We start from the raw sequence: 21,281 nt of genomic DNA, 5'->3' as shown, positions 1-21,281 counted from the left end.
ATCAATTAAACTGGATTCAAACAGACATAATGCACAGTTACATCCTTTAAGCCAGGGGTGTCCAAACTTTTTTTCACCAAGGGCCGCATTTTGAAACTTAAACAGGGCAGAGGGCCACAAACAACTTGACAATGTCGAATTTGTTGAATGACAAAGTGAATCATTTGAAATTTTGCATTTGATGTCATTGCGATGATCCTCCACGCCTTTAAATAGATAGTAGAACATTAATATTAGATCGGTATAACATCAATATGCCTGAATTTTCCCAATTTCACAGTAAAAAGTACTACTTTTTGTTGTTGGGGCCAACATAGCCGGAAGCCGGAGGGCCAACAAAAATTGGTCTGAGGGCCGCTTTTGGCCCCCGGGCCCTAGTTTGGACATGCCTGCTTTAAGCATTTTGTCCTTTACCACAAGCACTTTCTTCTAGTTCTCATTTTGTTCTTAATTAGTTGTTATAATCTCTTTTCTTACTAATGAATTTGTACTGTATCATCCTTGCAGTTATTAAGTGTGTGTTGTTTTCCCAAAGTTTTGAGTCCAGGACAAATTTCTCCAAGGGGACAAACACGTTGTTGTTTTTTTCTATTATATTCTTCATTTCATTCATAAATTAATGGTAGAAAATAAAATCCTATTAAGTTCTGCAAAAAACAACTCTAAGAGCATTGGTTCATTTTAAAGATCGCTGCAATATACAGTAGTTCATTTTGTTTTAAAAGGTTTACTACATTATACTCTCTTAAAATAAAATCCAAATGCAAGAATAATTTAGCACAAGCACCACCTAGTACATTTGTCCAAAGACAAACCAGCAACAGTCACTGGAAACAGCTCTAGTCATAATGGTACAATCCCACATTGCTTTTTCTATTTAAAAACTTTATATAACTGTGCTACTCATTATTGAACTGAAATGTAAATGTAACCCAGTAAAGAAAACCAGCTGTATCATTCTCCCATCATTAACGTGCATATTTTATTTTGGTTTATTTGGTGAGAGGAAGTGTGGATCCTCTCTTTTGAAGTTGGCGTTTAAGTTGGGTGATAATGACCTCAATTGTCAAAAGTATTCGTAAAACGTGATCTCAATCTCATATCGTTTTTTAATTCTTCGGACACACATGAGAATGATTCCAAGCATTACGGACATTGTGGACATGGATTTGTGACCAGAACTGTGAACTGAAACAAGCTTCTTCTCTGCAAATGAACTTCCACAACAAAAAACTAGTCTTTTTTGACCTAAACTAAAGAACATTGACTAAAATAACTACATTATTGAGCTCAAAAAGACTTAGGGTTTTGATTTTTGTGAACAATCTGAAAGAAAACTGTAGAAAATTCCTCCTGTTAAGTTGTAAACGGTTTTAATTTATTTGACCACTTATTGCAACAATAATGTTTTGCCAATTTCTTTCTCCAGCCATTTGATTTCCACACTTACTCATTATATTCATATTGTAAGAACATAGTACCTGGTCAAAAATACTGCATCACTTAATTCACTGCAGTTGAGTTGCATAGAACTTAAGCTGTTCACGCTGAAAACAGACCAAAGCTTTACCCACCTGTAAATACTGTTAAACTTGTGTCAAACTGCACTGCTATAAATATGTTTAAGGAGTCAGTTTTTATAATACTTTGTACTGTGAATGATGTGGAAAAACTCAACCAGGAACAAGAGTTGGGAATTACCGGATTTTCCGGATTATAAATCATAGTTTTGGACAGGGTGCGACTTATGTGATATTATTCATTATTTTCACACTGGCAACCGCAAGAGGGCGCTCTAGGCTCGAAGCGACGCAGAAGAAGAAGAATCTGCGCTTCCTCTTCCTCTGGAGTTTGTGGAGTTGTTTAGAAGTGACACAGAGGAAGAAGAATTCAATGGATTTAGTGATTTGGGGTAAAACTGATGCTTTGCTAAACTTGTTAGCATGTTCTTTATGCTATAGGTATCTGAATAACTGTTCATATGTTACGTTAACATACCAGACACTTACCACAGTTCTGTCTGTGCCTCATGTAGCTGAAGGTGTTAGCGTTAGCATACGTCATGTAGCTGAAGGTGTTAGCGTTAGCATACGTCATGTAGCTGAAGGTGTTAGCGTTAGCATACGTACACCTATTCACCATGTTCTCTCATCTGTTATTATTTTAAACTGCATTTCAAGGTGAAATGTCTGTTCTTGGTCTTGGATTTTATCAAATAAACGTCCCCCAAAAATGCGACTTGTACATGTTTTTTTCTTCTCAATTATGCATTTTTTGGCTGGTGCGACTAATAATCCGGAAAATATGGTAGCACTTCCTACTTACTGTGTACTGTATACGTCACATGTCACTTTGTGCGACTGCAATGTCAAATAAATAAAACGTAAGACTTTTTTATGCTAGTCAACTCTCTAGCGAAAAACCTGAATACACAAAGCCCAAAACAAAAACAGCTTTCACTACTTTACATTATAACTTCCCAAACTGCGGATAATGCCCTTAAAGACATAATATATTCCATAAACATGCACAGTACTCTCTACATCTGTCTTCTCCAGACTCTGCTCATAAGGTTAACACTCGAGAACACCAGACAAACAAACTATCCTTTAGAAAACCCTGATAATCCATCTTAAGCAAGCAGCTCGTCTAAATATTGTGTTGTGTCTAAGTCCAGCTCTGTGGGTCAGGCCTTGTCCCAAATGAGCGTGAACGGTCCTTATCTCGCCGGGATCAGGATCGGTGTCCAGAGGAGAGGAGGAAAGGCAACAATCGGAGAGTTTAAACAAGCAGATAGAGATCACATAAACACGCACGTCTCCCGCTTGTGCATCAGGCTCAGCTGCAAACACAAGCGCCACATGTGGCCCCGCCCCCGTCGCAGTGTTTGTCTACACAAGTGGAGAGTATGAGGCATAAACTTCTGAGGCTACTTTTTACTTCAACATTCACGGCTACGCTTTCTACAATATACTCAGTAAGTTGTCACACTCAGAAACTAAAGTCATCTGAAATGTAAAAACGCAAATGAAAGAGCAGCATCTCAGCTACTTTTGGTTCATTTTGGTTCATTTTTGGGTTGGTCGTTACGGTCATTTTATCAATACTTTAAAAAAAAAACTAAAATCAATCATAATAAATGTGTATGGATTGTATTTTGTAGCTTCAGAATACACAAACACATGTTCATCGAAGTAATGACTGTAAAATGAAATGGGGAGATCTAAAGTTCTGGTCTCTGTTTTGGGTCAGAATCACCAAAGAGCCCCATTCTGACCAAATCTGTTAACCGTGTTTTAGTCTCACACGATTATATATTTTACTCAGTGTCACTAGAAAAAATCAACTTATTAATATGTGAACATTATTTAAACAAATTAGATGATTTGTTTTAAAAAAGGGGACTTAATGGTTGTGACAACCTGCACCTCTCTGGGCAGTGGTCTAATCTATTTGAATCGGATCAGTTTCACTTGCTATAAACTGTTCAGATATGTTTTTACCACATTATTTAAATTTCTTGGAAAGTTACTTGTGACTTTCAAAAATGCTTTTCCAGGTAAATGCATTAAATTTGTCAAACTATTATTAAAATTAGTCAGATTAGTTCATATTCAGGGCAGAAGTGCAGACTCTAAAACAAACACACAAATGAGCTATTTCACTTTTTTCACTGCAGGGTGACGACACGCCCTGTCTACGCTCCGCCATCGTTTGTCTTGGTTCAGTTTAACTTTACAAGGTCCTTAATTTCATCTTCAGCACTAATTGTAAAGCTTTCTTGTATATTCATAACATAATATACATCCAGAAAGATTAAATTGGTCTTCTGTAACTCCATAAACTTGAATTTCCTCACTCAGACTATGAAAATAACAATATTAACACACCAGTAAAACCATATAAAGACAAGCAACAACAAAGGGTTCGATTTTAAGGTTAGATTAGTTTAAGATTAAAAAAAGTCATCAGTTTATAAAATACCTCGCACAACTAAAGTCTGCGCTAAAGACAAAACCACGTTATGGATTGGGCCAGTTAATGGGACACAGGACAACAAGCACGGGACAAAAGAAACAACAGAACTCTTCAAACGTGCCCACAGTACTCTAAACCGAGACGAGGGGGCGTTGTTGCTTTCTCATACTTGTAATACTGTTCTAAAGAGGTCGCACTGCAGAGGGCGCTGTCGTCCTTTCTCTACCGTAAACAAGACCACGCCAAAGACTGTGTGAACATCACTTGACTCTTCTGAGGATGACAGGAGACAGGAAGTCGAAACATGTCAAGATATCGCAAGGAAATAAAAAGTATATATAATGTACATATTTACCAACCAAACTTTATTATACTATTAAGTTTGGTTTTTCGTCCCATCTCTATTAATAATCTGCAAATCTTTCATTGACAATGTGACAATAATTTACATATTGTGTGCCTTATGATGCCTTAAGATACATTTTTCAAGTGTATTTCTATATTTTGTATTCACCAATTTTATAATTTGCAACGCTGGGTCAGTTTGATCACATATAAAGATAAATAGCACTGTATTATTCTAAATCAACTTGAATGAGATTTTAACTGTTTCCTCATCATTAGTTTACTCAAAGTTGTATTTTGATTTATTCCTGCATGTTTGAGTTCATCCTGTATTGTATTGAACAGGGGGTTTCTATTCTTAAGTAATTTAACATCAATATTACAGTAAACTTATGTTATAGGTTAATACACATTTGTGTCACGGTGTAACAATGTTCTTATGCACATCTCTTTGGCTGCTCTGTGACTTCTTTATCCTCTGCGCTTACTGTAAGTCTAATAGTATCACCACACACATTGCCTTTGACTGACATGCGGCCTATTTATTTAAGAGCAATAGAAATCCCTGTGCATTCCAGTCCAAACGGCCCAATCAGGACGGCCGGTGTGACACAGGTGGAGCGTCATGTCAGAAGTGATCTACAGCCAGAGAATAGCACAGGTTATTAGCTGGTCTGGGGTGATGCTCAGACTTGAATGTCCTCCAGGATCGTCACTCTGAGACCTCTAAATCTTTCAGTAACAATATGAAACACCTTTCCTGTATTTTCAATTCAGCAACTCCTTTTAGAATGATTAAAATGCTGATGACGTATTTAGAGCAGCTAAGAACGTAAAAATGTGTGGATAAGTATGTTAATGTGACGTCGATTCATTTGTCAGGCTGGGTTTTCTCCATAAAACATGTGCAGTTGGACCTGGTTCTGTTAATGGTGGAGAAACATCTAAATTGTATCTATATTATTCTCTTTACTCATGAGGCCGGTCTCAGCTATTCACAAAAAAGACATTTAGTTATTCCAAGTTTGTGGCGCTGTGAGACGTGGCTAAAGTTTAGATGTTACTTTCAGAGCACATCATGGACAGCCTCTGGTTGCACACTTTGGTCCTCCAGTCAGAACCAGCGTGTGGTCCAGAAAACAAGATTCACAACTCCATTCAGGCTGTGGCCCCAAAACTATGGAAGGCCCCGCCCCCCTTGTATCCAATTTGAATGTACTTTGGTGTACTTGTTCGCTGTAAAGTACTTTGTGCTTTATATCCGTGAAAAACGCAATATAAATAAAGTTTATTACTTACTAAAGCTAGAGAAAACAAGAAACTATTTCCTTTTCATCCTCAGTTTTTCCTGCTTGTATTTCACTTCTCTGCCTTTTCACCATGTTTTAAAGTCTCTCTATGTAAAGCATTTGGACTATGTCTGATGCATTATACACTGGTAGAATAATATTTCAGTATTGTTTTCACCTGAGTCTGCGTTCTCTCTTGTCCAATCATGAAAGTGTTATCGTGGCCGGACCGCTTTGGAGGCCAGAAACAGGCTGTGCTGATACTGTTCACTTATGACATTGAGACACTTTTAGACGGTACTGGTCTGCTCCAAAGTGAACCAATGGAAATCTGGCTATTGTGGTTACTTTTCTTCTCTGGCTACACCGATTTCACCTTAACCTAGGGCTGGGTACTGTTAGGTTAGAGTCCTTTGTAAAGACACTTCATCCACTTGGCCTAGTAAAGTGCTTTGAGTGCTTTGTTATACCACTTTAACAACAACTGTGATAAAATATGAGAGCTTTTTGTTTGGGCACATGTGGAACTATGATAAAACATGAGAGCTTTTTGTTTGGGCCCATGTGGAACTATAATAAAACATGAGTGCTGTTTGTTTGGGCCCATGTGGAACTATAATAAAACATGAGTGCTGTTTGTTTGGGCCCATGTGGAACTATGATAAAACATGAGAGCTTTTTGTTTGGGCCCATGTGGAACTATAATAAAACATGAGTGCTGTTTGTTTGGGCCCATGTGGAACTATAATAAAACATGAGTGCTGTTTGTTTGGGCCCATGTGGAACTATGATAAAACATGAGAGCTTTTTGTTTGGGCCCATGTGGAACTATGATAAAACATGAGTGCTGTTTGTTTGGGCCCATGTGGAACTATGATAAAACATGAGAGCTTTTTGTTTGGGCCCATGTGGAACTATAATAAAACATGAGTGCTGTTTGTTTGGGCCCATGTGGAACTATAATAAAACATGAGTGCTGTTTGTTTGGGCACATGTGGAACTATGATAAAACATGAGTGCTGTTTGTTTGGGCACATGTGGAACTATAATAAAACATGAGTGCTGTTTGTTTGGGCCCATGTGGAACTATAATAAAACATGAGTGCTGTTTGTTTGGGCCCATGTGGAACTATAATAAAACATGAGTGCTGTTTGTTTGGGCACATGTGGAACTATAATAAAACATGAGTGCTGTTTGTTTGGGCCCATGTGGAACTATAATAAAACATGAGTGCTGTTTGTTTGGGCCCATGTGGAACTATAATAAAACATGAGTGCTGTTTGTTTGGGCACATGTGGAACTATGATAAAACATGAGAGCTTTTTGTTTGGGCCCATGTGGAACTATAATAAAACATGAGTGCTGTTTGTTTGGGCACATGTGGAACTATGATAAAACATGAGTGCTGTTTGTTTGGGCCCATGTGGAACTATAATAAAACATGAGTGCTGTTTGTTTGGGCACATGTGGAACTATAATAAAACATGAGTGCTGTTTGTTTGGGCACATGTGGAACTATAATAAAACATGAGTGCTGTTTGTTTGGGCCCATGTGGAACTATGATAAAACATGAGTGCTGTTTGTTTGGGCCCATGTGGAACTATGATAAAACATGAGTGCTGTTTGTTTGGGCCCATGTGGAACTATGATAAAACATGAGTGCTGTTTGTTTGGGCCCATGTGGAACTATGATAAAACATGAGTGCTGTTTGTTTGGGCACATGTGGAACTATGATAAAACATGAGTGCTGTTTGTTTGGGCCCATGTGGAACTATGATAAAACATGAGAGCTTTTTGTTTGGGCCCATGTGGAACTATAATAAAACATGAGTGCTGTTTGTTTGGGCCCATGTGGAACTATAATAAAACATGAGTGCTGTTTGTTTGGGCACATGTGGAACTATGATAAAACATGAGTGCTGTTTGTTTGGGCACATGTGGAACTATAATAAAACATGAGTGCTGTTTGTTTGGGCCCATGTGGAACTATAATAAAACATGAGTGCTGTTTGTTTGGGCCCATGTGGAACTATAATAAAACATGAGTGCTGTTTGTTTGGGCACATGTGGAACTATAATAAAACATGAGTGCTGTTTGTTTGGGCCCATGTGGAACTATAATAAAACATGAGTGCTGTTTGTTTGGGCCCATGTGGAACTATAATAAAACATGAGTGCTGTTTGTTTGGGCACATGTGGAACTATGATAAAACATGAGAGCTTTTTGTTTGGGCCCATGTGGAACTATAATAAAACATGAGTGCTGTTTGTTTGGGCACATGTGGAACTATGATAAAACATGAGTGCTGTTTGTTTGGGCCCATGTGGAACTATAATAAAACATGAGTGCTGTTTGTTTGGGCACATGTGGAACTATAATAAAACATGAGTGCTGTTTGTTTGGGCACATGTGGAACTATAATAAAACATGAGTGCTGTTTGTTTGGGCCCATGTGGAACTATGATAAAACATGAGTGCTGTTTGTTTGGGCCCATGTGGAACTATGATAAAACATGAGTGCTGTTTGTTTGGGCCCATGTGGAACTATGATAAAACATGAGTGCTGTTTGTTTGGGCCCATGTGGAACTATGATAAAACATGAGTGCTGTTTGTTTGGGCCCATGTGGAACTATAATAAAACATGAGTGCTGTTTGTTTGGGCCCATGTGGAACTATAATAAAACATGAGTGCTGTTTGTTTGGGCCCATGTGGAACTATGATAAAACATGAGAGCTTTTTGTTTGGGCCCATGTGGAACTATGATAAAACATGAGTGCTGTTTGTTTGGGCCCATGTGGAACTATAATAAAACATGAGTGCTGTTTGTTTGGGCCCATGTGGAACTATAATAAAACATGAGTGCTGTTTGTTTGGGCCCATGTGGAACTATAATAAAACATGAGTGCTGTTTGTTTGGGCACATGTGGAACTATAATAAAACATGAGTGCTGTTTGTTTGCACTAACCTAAAACAGTTCCCTTAGATCTGCGCTACTTTCCCCTTGTTCTGACAGTGATAATGTTGCTGATTCATGAAGGGCTTTTTGACACACGGCTGCCCAGGGGCTGACTGGAAGAAAAGTGGCTGCCAATCTGAACACCAATCACCACTCACACCTCATTCACACATACTTTAAGGGTGTGAAGTGTCTTGCCAAGAACACAACGCTGTTTTGCTCCAGAACCAACATTAAACTGCCAACGTTGGGGTTCGGGAGCCACGGTCTAACCCCTAAGCCACTGCGGCCCCATAGATTGAAGAATGGATCAAATCTTCAGTTGTAGTCATCTGGACTCAGTTAGAAAAAAATATAGACGTTTCGACTCTCATCCAAGAGTCATTGTCAATAACCTAATTTAGGTCGAGAACTCCGATATTAATACTGTTCTGTGGTAAGACCCGCCCATTGGGAGGAGCCTTCCTGAAGTAGAAAGAGTTGTTTGTTTCAACAGAACCTCCCCTCCCCTGGGCGGGTCTTACCACAGAACAGTATTAATATCGGAGTTCTCGACCTAAATTCTGTTATTGACAATGACTCTTGGATGAGAGTCGAAACGTCTATATTTTTTTCTAACTGAGTCCAGATGACTACAACTGAAGCTTTTTCTACTATGGAACACGCCTGGACGAATGAGGGATTACACCGACAATGGATCAAATGTAAACTACTTCCCCAAGAACATCTGCTTTTGTATTTGCCTAATTCTCATGTACTGTACCTTTTTGGGAGCTTTGTCCGGGTTGTCAGGGTCCAGCAGGTAGATGTGGTCACGGGCCCCCAGGAGCAGTCGGCCCCTCTCCTCGTCCAGCAGCAGTGTGTGGGAGTGCAGTCCATCTGAGGGGCCCAGGATAACAGAGACACTGCCAGCCTGAACCAGATCTGCAACGCAAAGACAAAGCATGTCAGATGAGCTTGAGATAGATATGTAAAGTACAGTATAGACGTCTGAAAACAATGTCAAAGCAACGTTCAATCTTAAACCAAGATCAAAAGAAAACAGAGAACATGACTAAAATTGAACTTAAAATCTGAAATAATTTAACTGGGGGAAAAAAAAATATCTTCTGGTGACATAAATATTGTCCCATTATGAACGTATACTGTAATATGTTGTACTTCCTGTCAGCGCACAGTCTTCTTCTAGCTCACAATTACCATTAACACCTCAAGTACATTTATTCAGTTACAACTTTCATGCATCATTTCTGCAGCAGCATCAGCCCCTCCTGTCAATCAGCCAAATATGTCAAATGATATTCAACTTCCGATATGGGCTGTTTGAAATCGCCCATGAGCCTGGTAAGTAATGGAACTCTTTAGCCAATCAAATCCAAAGAAAGATAACAACGTCACAATGAGAAAAGCCATGTTAAAACTTTCTAAAACGGGTGATTTGCTGTATCTTGACTGTGTGCTGGCTCTGAATAAAAACTACATTTGTGATGACGTGAAAGCGGCTGATTTCTTATCAAACACACCAAACAGGAGTGTTTTTTTGAGTTTATTACGCTGGATCATGCCAACGCTGAAAGCATAGCTGAACTTCTATTCATAAATAGATGGTTTGGTTATTAGAAAACCCATGAAAGAATGCTATAAATGACAAGTCTTTTAGAGCAACTTTCCAGACAGCAATAATGTCTGTGATGATTCAGACTTATACACATGTAGTTCATAACTAATGCCACTCAGAAGCAAATATTTTTGTTTTGTTTTCTGCAGTTTTTGAAACAGGCACCAAACAAACACAACAATAGTTTGTGTTTTTTTATTTTCTCTTTTTTTTAAGTAAAATGTAATTTTATGTCAAATGTATTTTCTCACCAGTGGTATCTGCCTCTAAGTCATAGTATGACCATTACCAAAAGTGGAAATACAGTTTGTTTACTTCATTAATTCAGTTGCTTATGTGTATTTAAAATGTGTATTTACAGTCAATGTAAAATATTCACATTTGGACATTAAAAAAAACACACACAAGGTAATGTCAAATAGCCCTCCCAATATTTTTCATCACCAGCCGCCACTGACCACAACCATCAGTGGTGAACCATGACCTCTGGCCCTCAGCCTTCAAAGACTCATATTTCCAAATACAATGGTCAGTAAAAATACCAAAGCGCCCATAAAGTTCCTGCTTTTACCTCTGGAGGCGCTGCAGACACATGAGACACACTGTTTTAACTATCCACAACCACTGTCCACGTCACACGTACACCCAGAAGTCCAAGCCTGTCAATCACTGTACTGAGAGAATATGATTGGTCAGTGCTAAGCACACAGGTGCTAACCAAGCGTACGAGCGGCCAGTTCTGAACGTGTGAAAAATAACACCACATCTGATGGTCGTTTTCTGTACTCAGAACATTACTTCTTATTATTTCTAACATATTTTTTTTATTATTTCCTTAAAATATATGAATTTATTGACATAATGAATGCACAGTAAGAATAATTCTAATATTAAATTTAACAGCATGTAAACGCTGAAACGTTTAGGCCCTGACAGTTCCTCTCTGACACACCTGGTTGGGAGATTATGGGCTCAGAATCTTAAAGCCATGATAAGGTAATTAGACCTATCTGTACCACTTTATAGTAATGTTACCTTAAGCCGCCTCAATAAAAGATGAACAAAAACATAAATAAATATGAACAAATAGTTATGATGAGAATGATCCAGGCATAGTAACTTCTTGATTAAGGGAAATAATTAAGGTATACAATTATCAGGTATGTATGTATGTATGTATATATATATATATATATATATATATATATATATATATACACCTGATTTGTACTTTCTTAAAACATGAAAAATAGAGCTAATTAATTTTTGCAGCACTTAACTAATGCCTACTGAGCAACCTAAATAATCATTGCGATCTCTCTGGGTGGAGTCTGCATGTCCTCCCCATGTTACTGTGGGTTCTCTCTGGGTTCTCCAGCTTAAACCCACCGTCCAAACACATGCATGTGTTAGACAAAATTGGCAACTCTAAATTGGCCCTTGTGAGTGAGTGTTTGTCTGTGTGTCTCTGTCTCTGTCTCTGTGTTAACCCTGCGACCAGGATGGACCCTGCCTAATGCCCAAAGTCACCCTAACAGGAACAAGCAGTAGAAAATGAATGAATGCATTTGGTTATGTCCATGCTGTGAATCCAGTGCTAATTTAAAAAAAAAAAAGATAAACAAATCAATAATCTATGCAACAATTCTACCTGCCAGAGTCATTTATGTATTCACCATCTCTTTTTAAATGCTCTTATGCTGAAGAGCAATGTGTATAATATGAACTGAACAGTTGCGGTGCATGTCAGAGATGTTTTCATAATTACGTGGATAATAAGTTAAGTGCACATTCTTGTTGTAGCTTGATTTGAAGATGACTAATCCTCAGTGGTTTTGTACCTTAGCTACTCGCAACAACATTTATGTCTTTTAATACAGACGTCCATTTATGCTGTCACTCTTCTCTAGGAGTTTTCCCATGAAATATTTCCCATGGGGCATTTCCTGAAAACAGTATGCCAATGTGTGCCAAAGTAAAGAGAGAAAAGAAAGAAGGTGGATGTAATTTTTGGACACTTTTGGACCAGGTTTGATGGCGGCAGTCAGTAGTTTGAAAAAGCATATAGAAGGAAGCACATAGATGAAATGACTCAAAAATTAAGAAAGAAAATCAGTGCTGAAAAAGAAATGGATAAATGAAATTGATTACCTTTTCTGGCGAACAGCTTTTTGGTAATGCATTTTTGTCCCATAGGCTTTATTAGACAGGACAGTGGAGTGAAATGGGGATGAGAGAGGGGAATGACATTGCAGCAAACTAAGTCAGTTAGGTCTGCTTGAACACGACTGAGCAAAGTGTGAAGTGCAGTTAAATAAACAAATGAAAGTCGTGATACTGTTATCATTCTGAATCATTGGGATATGAGTATGACTGGTCCTCCATGTTAGACATCTTTCTGTTACATCGATCAATTTTGTTAAAGGGGTTGATTTTTTTCATGTAATAATCATGTAATCTGTTTAGTTTCAATAAAGACAGGCAACTCTTAGGGTCAGAATGAGACCACTGCATGCTGTCTGCGTCTAATTATGGAGCGTTTCATTTCCACAAAGCAGTTCACTAGCAAGGACCACGACCCCCGCTACGATACAAAGTGTTTATTGGCATACGAGAAACATGAACAACACAACTGTACAGAGATGGATGCCATTTTGGGGCTTCTGGCGATGAGGGCTGGAGGCTCCTCGATACCCCCATCTAGGAGATTAATTAGAATAATTAAAAAGAGGGTTAGAGGGAGGGGCATGGCGTCATGAACACAGGTGTATGTGATATGGATGCTTAAATAGTGTAGCCGCAGGAAGGGGCGTGGTCCTACCTCCCGAACTTAAGACAACAAACTTATCTTCACAAAGTGCTCTGTTAGCATGCTAATATCTGTTAGCTTTACAAACATTGTAAAGGGTTGTGAAAAGCGAGTTTTAAACTCATCATGATAAATAATTAGGATGCTCAGAATGCATTAGGTGAGCAGAACAGCTGAACAGTTTTATTTTTCACATTTTTCAAAACAAAATCAGGTTGTGTCTTTAATTTATAGCGTACAAATTCAAAATTGCTAAGAACCATGCACTCAAAAAAAACCTAATTGACCCCGAAGTAAACATTGCACTTTTTCCTGCAGTGCCCTTTGCAGATCAAGTCAATAAAATCACTGGTTTCTTTTCATGACTTTCTCCAGCTGCAGCGCTCGCTGTACAGAGCCGCTCAGTGTGTGTGGGACTAGCTTTGAAAGGATTGACATTGAGATTACCCTTTTGGTGTGAAGAGGTGAGCAAGCGCCAATATTTGAACTTCTGCACCCGAATCCCGGCTAATGCGCTCCCCCATAGACCCCCCCACATCGCGCGCACAGCCCGGAGATTAGCCTGCTAGCACCCGGCTAACGCTAATCTGTTTGGTAAACATGAAGCACTGTGGGGCCCATTCAAAAGGACGGCAGCATCAGAGAGGTCTTTTTATGAAGGAAGACATGGTGCGGACAAAGAGCTAACGTCCTGAACTGAGCTGAGGTGAACTGTGCAATTTCATCAGTTTTCTTCAAAGAAATACAAAGTTCTAATATTTTTGGTTGAAATAGCTTCATTAATATATTCTTGTTTGCAAGTAGTTGTAACTTTAACCTAAATATGATCATCCTCCACTGCCCATTCCAGTCACAATAACTGTAGCGTCAGGATTGGAAAAACGTCGTCATGGTGTTTGTTGCTGTTGACTGAGCTGTCTCGCCTCACAGCCAGAAGGTTTCAGGTTTGACTCCCGGACCGGGCCTTTCTGTGTGAAGTTTGCATGTTCTCTCCATGTCCGGGTTGCCCCAAAGTGTGACTGTTCAGATTCAGTCCAGAATTAAGGCCCAAATTCAGAGGAAGTTTGTGCTTGTTCTTGAGGCTGCAAGAACAAGAGCGAACAGTTCTGTTGCCAAACCGCTGACTGCTCGAGACTGTGCAGCAGCATAGTTCTGATAATTGTTCAAACTGTTTCATCTTCATCAACATGCCTGACATATCATTTTCACAAAAAAAGAGTGTCTAACCAATAAGGGCACAGTGGGTTAGTTCATCTCAGCCAAGAATTAGTTTATCTTCTAATCCTATAACTAAAAAAGTACAAAATGTAACTTTTTCCAGTGGGTGGTCCGATACCTGCTTGTCTCCATGGCATTAGTTATCTTCACAGATCCGACCTGTAACTTGACCTAGTGACCCCTTGACTTAATTGGAGATAGATTGATGAATGCCACACTTTGGAAGATTGCAGGCAATGCAATATCCACCATAAAAGCTACATAATGCACCTTTTACGCTTGAATATTGGCAGATACAGAATATCAAATGATATCAAAGTAATTTTTGTTCATCTCATCCATTCTATTGTAGAAAAAGTGTAGACATCTGAACACTGTTTCAAGTTGGAACACTGTTGGACGAATGAGAAATCACACCGGCCTCATCCGTTCTCAAATACACACTTCATGAGATGTATGGAATATTTACTTTAAACTATTGAAAATGCTATTAAAAGGAAATATATGACATTTCAGATTCATCCAAAATGCCATGTCCACCTGAGCTGCCTAAATGTACACGCGCTCAATGATTTGTCCCGCCTGACTCTTCGGTCCCAGGCCAACCACACCACTCCTGCACCTCCACAGTCAGAGTATAACCAGACACCTCTTCCATCACTGCAGCTTCTTGTTTAATCACAATACTTTAAACTGAGCCAATCTCATCACGTTCACAGATAACTGCCTGATTTATTAGCTTTAGATTTAGATTAGATCAAGCTCCCCCACCACTAAGGGAATCTGTCAGCGTAAAATCGAGCTCCAGTCGCGTCTCTCCAGATTCATCTAGGGGAGACTGTCTCATCCCATTCAAGAAGACGGCATTCAGTCAACCAGCCTTTTCCATTAGATCTTTCAAAGAATGGAACAGTATCACAACAGCAATCAGGCAAATCTTGACACACAGAACAGATCGACACCAAATTCCTGCCACTGCATCTTTTGTTAACACCCTGCATGTGTCTTTCCCTTTAACGGGTCTTTATTATGAACAGTGCGAGCGGATCAATAACCTGCATGTTTTACACTGAAATGAATGTGTCTATGCTACTGCTGCTTGCGCCTTATATGACTCATTTTCCCACTTGATGCATGTTATTTTATTTGTATGTTTCATTTGTTGCACGTTTTCAGGGTGACCTCTGTCCACCAGGCAACAGACAGCAGGTGGACACTAGCATCTTGGCTAATTCTGGCATACTATGCAGTTACTGATGATCAATATGCTCTGCTCGCTAAAATGTAATAAACAAAAACCTGTGCATTTATTGCTTATTTTCATTTTCAACATTTGACATTATTTTTGTATTTTTCTACATGTAGGTCTTATGTTTCAGATGTTGACGGATGAGACACTTGGGGTCCTAGAACCTTTCTGTAGCACTGTGTGGAGGGGGAAGAAGCCAACATCTTCCACCAAAACAGGGATAAACACTGAAATGTGCGTTTCTTCTATTTCAGCCTAGTGACAGATACAGAAAGCTCCAAAGTGCTACAAGCCCAGCGCATCTGTAGTTGGAGGCTCAAATCGCAGATGGACTACCAGCCGTCAGTGCAGTGATATAAAGTGTGGCTGCTGGTGGTCCTTTGGCGTCTTCCTCACTGATTTTGATCCATTGTCTTTGTCAAAACACTGCATTGTCCACCTCCCCAGATGTTGGAAATGTCAAATATCTACTCAAAAAAGCAATAACTCTGCAACAAATTTGCAGCGTGGAAAGAACCAGAAAGATTTAAAAACACGCAATTTTGTGTGGAAAATGCTAAATCAAATTCAGATGCATAAATTGTCCTGGATTATAACATGTATTTAAGACAAAAAGGCTAATATTGTTAAAACCAGGGCAGTTGAGATCATCTTTGGCGTGAGGCACATTGTCCACATCTGCAGACACATCATGAACAATAACCTTTTAGCACAGCCGATATGTCCAACTGTCTGACACTTCTTTATCTCTAAGTATACTATTAACTTTGCTCATACCTCCGACTCTGCATGTGTTATTTGAAATTGTCTTTCATATCTGCCTTTGACGATCTTCAAAGTCCAGTCTTAAATCATGAGATCGTAATAAAACGTGATATTTTTGCAGGCACTGTTGGACTTTGATCCCGGGGTTCTCGCTCCCGCTCGGTGAGGTTTTGACGGATGTGATGTTTGAGGAGAAGAGTGTTTTAAAACAAATGATGAGACACTGACGGGAGACTGCAGAGAGAAGGATTCTGTTTGGCCTGAGATATGTCAAAGCAAAAAAAATATTTGAGTGAAAATGTCTCATAGTAAAAATAAATGTAGCATTTTAAAACAGAATAATGCTGTGATTTGCATATCTTATATTGTATACCAATACAAGGACATTCAGAATACTATGTTATTGTGTAAATAGGCTTGAACTAACAACACTAAATGACACTAATGAAATACAGCTCTAAATAGAGCCATGAGGGTAAAGAAGATTTAGCCTGTGGTGAGAAGGTCCACCTGAAAGGAAAGAGAAGGTCAAATTCCCTGTGTTTTTGGTGTATTTTACCAGTTATAAAGAGACTTTGGGTAAAGAAAATCTAATCTAAATCTTACTGCACATTTAGTTTTATATTACAAAGTTCCAATCAAAGATTTTAGGAAATAGGCCTGATTTAAATAACACTTAGACTGACTGAAGTTAGATAGGGCACAAAACATTCAAATAATTCGCCGCATGTCTGGCCCCTGCAGCCACGCACTCTAAGGATAGTGCCCCAATGTTAGCCCTCGCAACTTCCCAGAAAGCTACCATCAAATGTCTGGTAAAATACAATCGCAATTAATTTTAGGGAATGTGGACTTTTTTCAGGTAAGTTATTGTAAAAAGTCAATATTCCTCGTGATGCATTTCAGACTACGACCAGAATATAATCTTTGGTATATTACCAGGACTCAAAAATATGCTTAGTTTATAATGCATTGTGGAATTTGTGGTATATAACAGCAGATACTTAGCAGTACTGAGGCAGTTTCTCTAAATACTCAAGAACGCTGTGGGATACAAATATTGTATTGTAATGAATATAATAATTTTTTTATTAAATTATTGTGATTTGTTATTTTATTTTACAGTGTTCTATCATGAACCGTGTGAAGCCCCTCAGACACTGGTCCATGAACCGTGTGAAGCCCCTCAGACACTGGTCCATGAACCGTGTGAAGCCCCTCAGACACTGGTCCATGCCCCGTGTGAAGCCCCTCAGACACTGGTCCATGTCCCGCGTGAAGCCCCTCAAACACTGGTCCATACCGTGTGAAGCCCCTCAGACACTGGTCCATGTCCCGCGTGAAGCCCCTCAGACACTGGTCCATACCGTGTGAAGCCCCTCAGACACTGGTCCATGCCGTGTGAAGCCCCTCAGACACTGGTCCATGCCGTGTGAAGCCCCTCAGACACTGGTCCATGAACCGTGTGAAGGCCCTCAGACACTGGTCCATGCCGTGTGAAGCCCCTCAGACACTGGTCCATGCCGTGTGAAGCCCCTCAGACACTGGTCCATGTCCCGTGTGAAGCCCCTCAGACACTGGTCCATGAACCGTGTGAAGCCCCTCAGACACTGGTCCATGAACTGTGTGAAGCCCCTCAGACACTGGTCCATGCCGTGTGAAGCCCCTCAGACACTGGTCCATGCCGTGTGAAGCCCCTCAGACACTGGTCCATGCCGTGTGAAGTCCCTCAGACACTGGTCCACGAACCGTGTGAAGCCCCTCAGACACTGGTCCATGAACCATGTGAAGCCCCTCAGACACTGGTCCATGCCGTGTGAAGCCCCTCAGACACTGGTCCATGCCGTGTGAAGCCCCTCAGACACTGGTCCATGCCGTGTGAAGCCCCTCAGACACTGGTCCATGCCGTGTGAAGCCCCTCAGACACTGGTCCATGTCCCGTGTGAAGCCCCTCAAACACTGGTCCATGAACCGTGTGAAGCCCCTCAGACACTGGTCCATGAACCGTGTGAAGCCCCTCAGACACTGGTCCATGAACCGTGTGAAGCCCCTCAGACACTGGTCCATGCCGTGTGAAGCCCCTCAGACACTGGTCCATGTCCCGTGTGAAGCCCCTCAGACACTGGTCCATGAACCGTGTGAAGCCCCTCAGACACTGGTCCATGAACCGTGTGAAGCCCCTCAGACACTGGTCCATGCCGCGTGAAGCCCCTCAGACACTGGTCCATGCCGTGTGAAGCCCCTCAGACACTGGTCCATGAACTGTGTGAAGCCCCTCAGACACTGGTCCATGCCCCGTGTGAAGCCCCTCAGACACTGGTCCATGCCCGGTGTGAAGCCCCTCAGACACTGGTCCATGTCCCGTGTGAAGCCCCTCAGACACCGGTCCATGCCGTGTGAAGCCCCTCAGACACTGGTCCATGAACTGTGTGAAGCCCCTCAGACACTGGTCCATGCCGTGTGAAGCCCCTCAGACACTGGTCCATGCCCGGTGTGAAGCCCCTCAGACACTGGTCCATGTCCCGTGTGAAGCCCCTCAGACACTGGTCCATGAACCGTGTGAAGCCCCTCAGACACTGGTCCATGAACTGTGTGAAGCCCCTCAGACACTGGTCCATGCCGTGTGAAGCCCCTCAGACACTGGTCCATGCCGTGTGAAGCCCCTCAGACACTGGTCCATGCCGTGTGAAGTCCCTCAGACACTGGTCCACGAACCGTGTGAAGCCCCTCAGACACTGGTCCATGAACCATGTGAAGCCCCTCAGACACTGGTCCATGCCGTGTGAAGCCCCTCAGACACTGGTCCATGCCGTGTGAAGCCCCTCAGACACTGGTCCATGCCGTGTGAAGCCCCTCAGACACTGGTCCATGCCGTGTGAAGCCCCTCAGACACTGGTCCATGTCCCGTGTGAAGCCCCTCAGACACTGGTCCATGAACCGTGTGAAGCCCCTCAGACACTGGTCCATGAACCGTGTGAAGCCCCTCAGACACTGGTCCATGAACCGTGTGAAGCCCCTCAGACACTGGTCCATGCCGTGTGAAGCCCCTCAGACACTGGTCCATGTCCCGTGTGAAGCCCCTCAGACACTGGTCCATGAACCGTGTGAAGCCCCTCAGACACTGGTCCATGAACCGTGTGAAGCCCCTCAGACACTGGTCCATGCCGCGTGAAGCCCCTCAGACACTGGTCCATGCCGTGTGAAGCCCCTCAGACACTGGTCCATGAACTGTGTGAAGCCCCTCAGACACTGGTCCATGCCCCGTGTGAAGCCCCTCAGACACTGGTCCATGCCCGGTGTGAAGCCCCTCAGACACTGGTCCATGTCCCGTGTGAAGCCCCTCAGACACTGGTCCATGTCCCGTGTGAAGCCCCTCAGACACCGGTCCATGCCGTGTGAAGCCCCTCAGACACTGGTCCATGCCGTGTGAAGCCCCTCAGACACTGGTCCATGCCCCGTGTGAAGCCCCTCAGACACTGGTCCATGTCCCGTGTGAAGCCCCTCAGACACTGGTCCATGCCCCGTGTGAAGCCCATCAGACACTGGTCCATGCCCCGTGTGAAGCCCCTCAGACACTGGTCCATGCAGTGTGAAGCCCCTCAGACACTGGTCCATGCCCCGTGTGAAGCCCCTCAGACACTGGTCCATGAACCGTGTGAAGCCCCTCAGACACTGGTCCATGAACCGTGTGAAGCCCCTCAGACACTGGTCCATGTCCCGCGTGAAGCCCCTCAGACACTGGTACATGCCCCATGTGAAACCCCTCAGACACTGGTCCATGCCCTGTGTGAAGCCCCTCAGACACTGGTCCATGTCCCGTGTGAAGCCCCTCAGACACTGGTCCATGCCCCGTGTGAAGCCCCTCAGACACTGGTCCATGCCGTGTGAAGCCCCTCAGACACTGGTCCATGCCGTGTGAAGCCCCTCAGACACTGGTCCATGCCGTGTGAAGCCCCTCAGACACTGGTCCATGTCCCGTGTGAAGCCCCTCAGACACTGGTCCATGAACCGTGTGAAGCCCCTCAGACACTGGTCCATGCCGTGTGAAGCCCCTCAGACACTGGTCCATGCCGTGTGAAGCCCCTCAGACACTGGTCCATGCCGTGTGAAGCCCCTCAGACACTGGTCCATGAACCGTGTGAAGCCCCTCAGACACTGGTCCATGAACCGTGTGAAGCCCCTCAGACACTGGTCCATGCCCCGTGTGAAGCCCCTCAGACACTGGTCCATGCCGTTTGAAGCCCCTCAGACACTGGTCCATTCCGTGTGAAGCCCCTCAGACACTGGTCCATGCCCGGTGTGAAGCCCCTCAGACACTGGTCCATGTCCCGTGTGAAGCCCCTCAGACACTGGTCCATGCCGTGTGAAGCCCCTCAGACACTGGTCCATGCCCCGTGTGAAGCCCCTCAGACACTGGTCCATGTCCCGTGTGAAGCCCCTCAGACACTGGTCCATGCCCCGTGTGAAGCCCCTCAGACACTGGTCCATGCCCCGTGTGAAGCCCCTCAGACACTGGTCCATGCCGTGTAAAGCCCCTCAGACACTGGTCCATGCCCCGTGTGAAGCCCCTCAGACACTGGTCCATGCTGTGTGAATCCCCTCAGACACTGGTCCATGTCCCGCTTGAAGCCCCTCAGACACTGGTCCATGCCGTGTGAAGCCCCTCAGACACTGGTCCATGTCCCGCGTGAAGCCCCTCAGACACTGGTCCATGCCGTGTGAAGCCCCTCAGACACTGGTCCATGCCGTGTGAAGCCCCTCAGACACTGGTCCATGTCCCGCGTGAAGCCCCTCAGACACTGGTCCATGCCGTGTGAAGCCCATCAGACACTGGTCCATGCCGTGTGAAGCCCCTCAGACACTGGTCCATGCCGTGTGAAGCCCCTCAGACACTGGTCCATGCCCCGTGTGAAACCCCTCAGACACTGGTCCATGTCCCGCGTGAAGCCCCTCAGACACTGGTCCATGTCCCGCGTGAAGCCCCTCAGACACTGGTCCATGCCGTGTGAAGCCCCTCAGACACTGGTCCATGCCCCGTGTGAAGCCC

At 42.7% G+C, this 21,281-nt stretch overlaps 1 protein-coding gene across 1 annotated transcript in view; it reads right to left on the bottom strand.

The window, feature by feature from the left end:
- The window catches only part of sema3d (sema domain, immunoglobulin domain (Ig), short basic domain, secreted, (semaphorin) 3D), a 97,393-nt gene that overhangs the window by 63,991 nt on the left and 12,121 nt on the right, over positions 1 to 21,281 (bottom strand). Inside the window, exon 2 of the mRNA XM_072435729.1 lies at positions 9,339 to 9,499. Coding sequence (XP_072291830.1) covers positions 9,339 to 9,499 — 161 coding nt within the window. The remainder of the gene's footprint in view (positions 1 to 9,338; positions 9,500 to 21,281) is intronic.

Source organism: Eucyclogobius newberryi, unplaced genomic scaffold (assembly GCF_026437365.1).
Source record: "Eucyclogobius newberryi isolate DKJ021-1_F unplaced genomic scaffold, fEucNew1.0.hap1 SCAF_7, whole genome shotgun sequence".
NCBI lineage: Eukaryota > Metazoa > Chordata > Actinopteri > Gobiiformes > Gobiidae > Eucyclogobius > Eucyclogobius newberryi.
The sequence above is the reverse complement of the archived record's forward strand: the minus strand, read 5'-3'. Positions and strand labels throughout refer to the sequence as shown.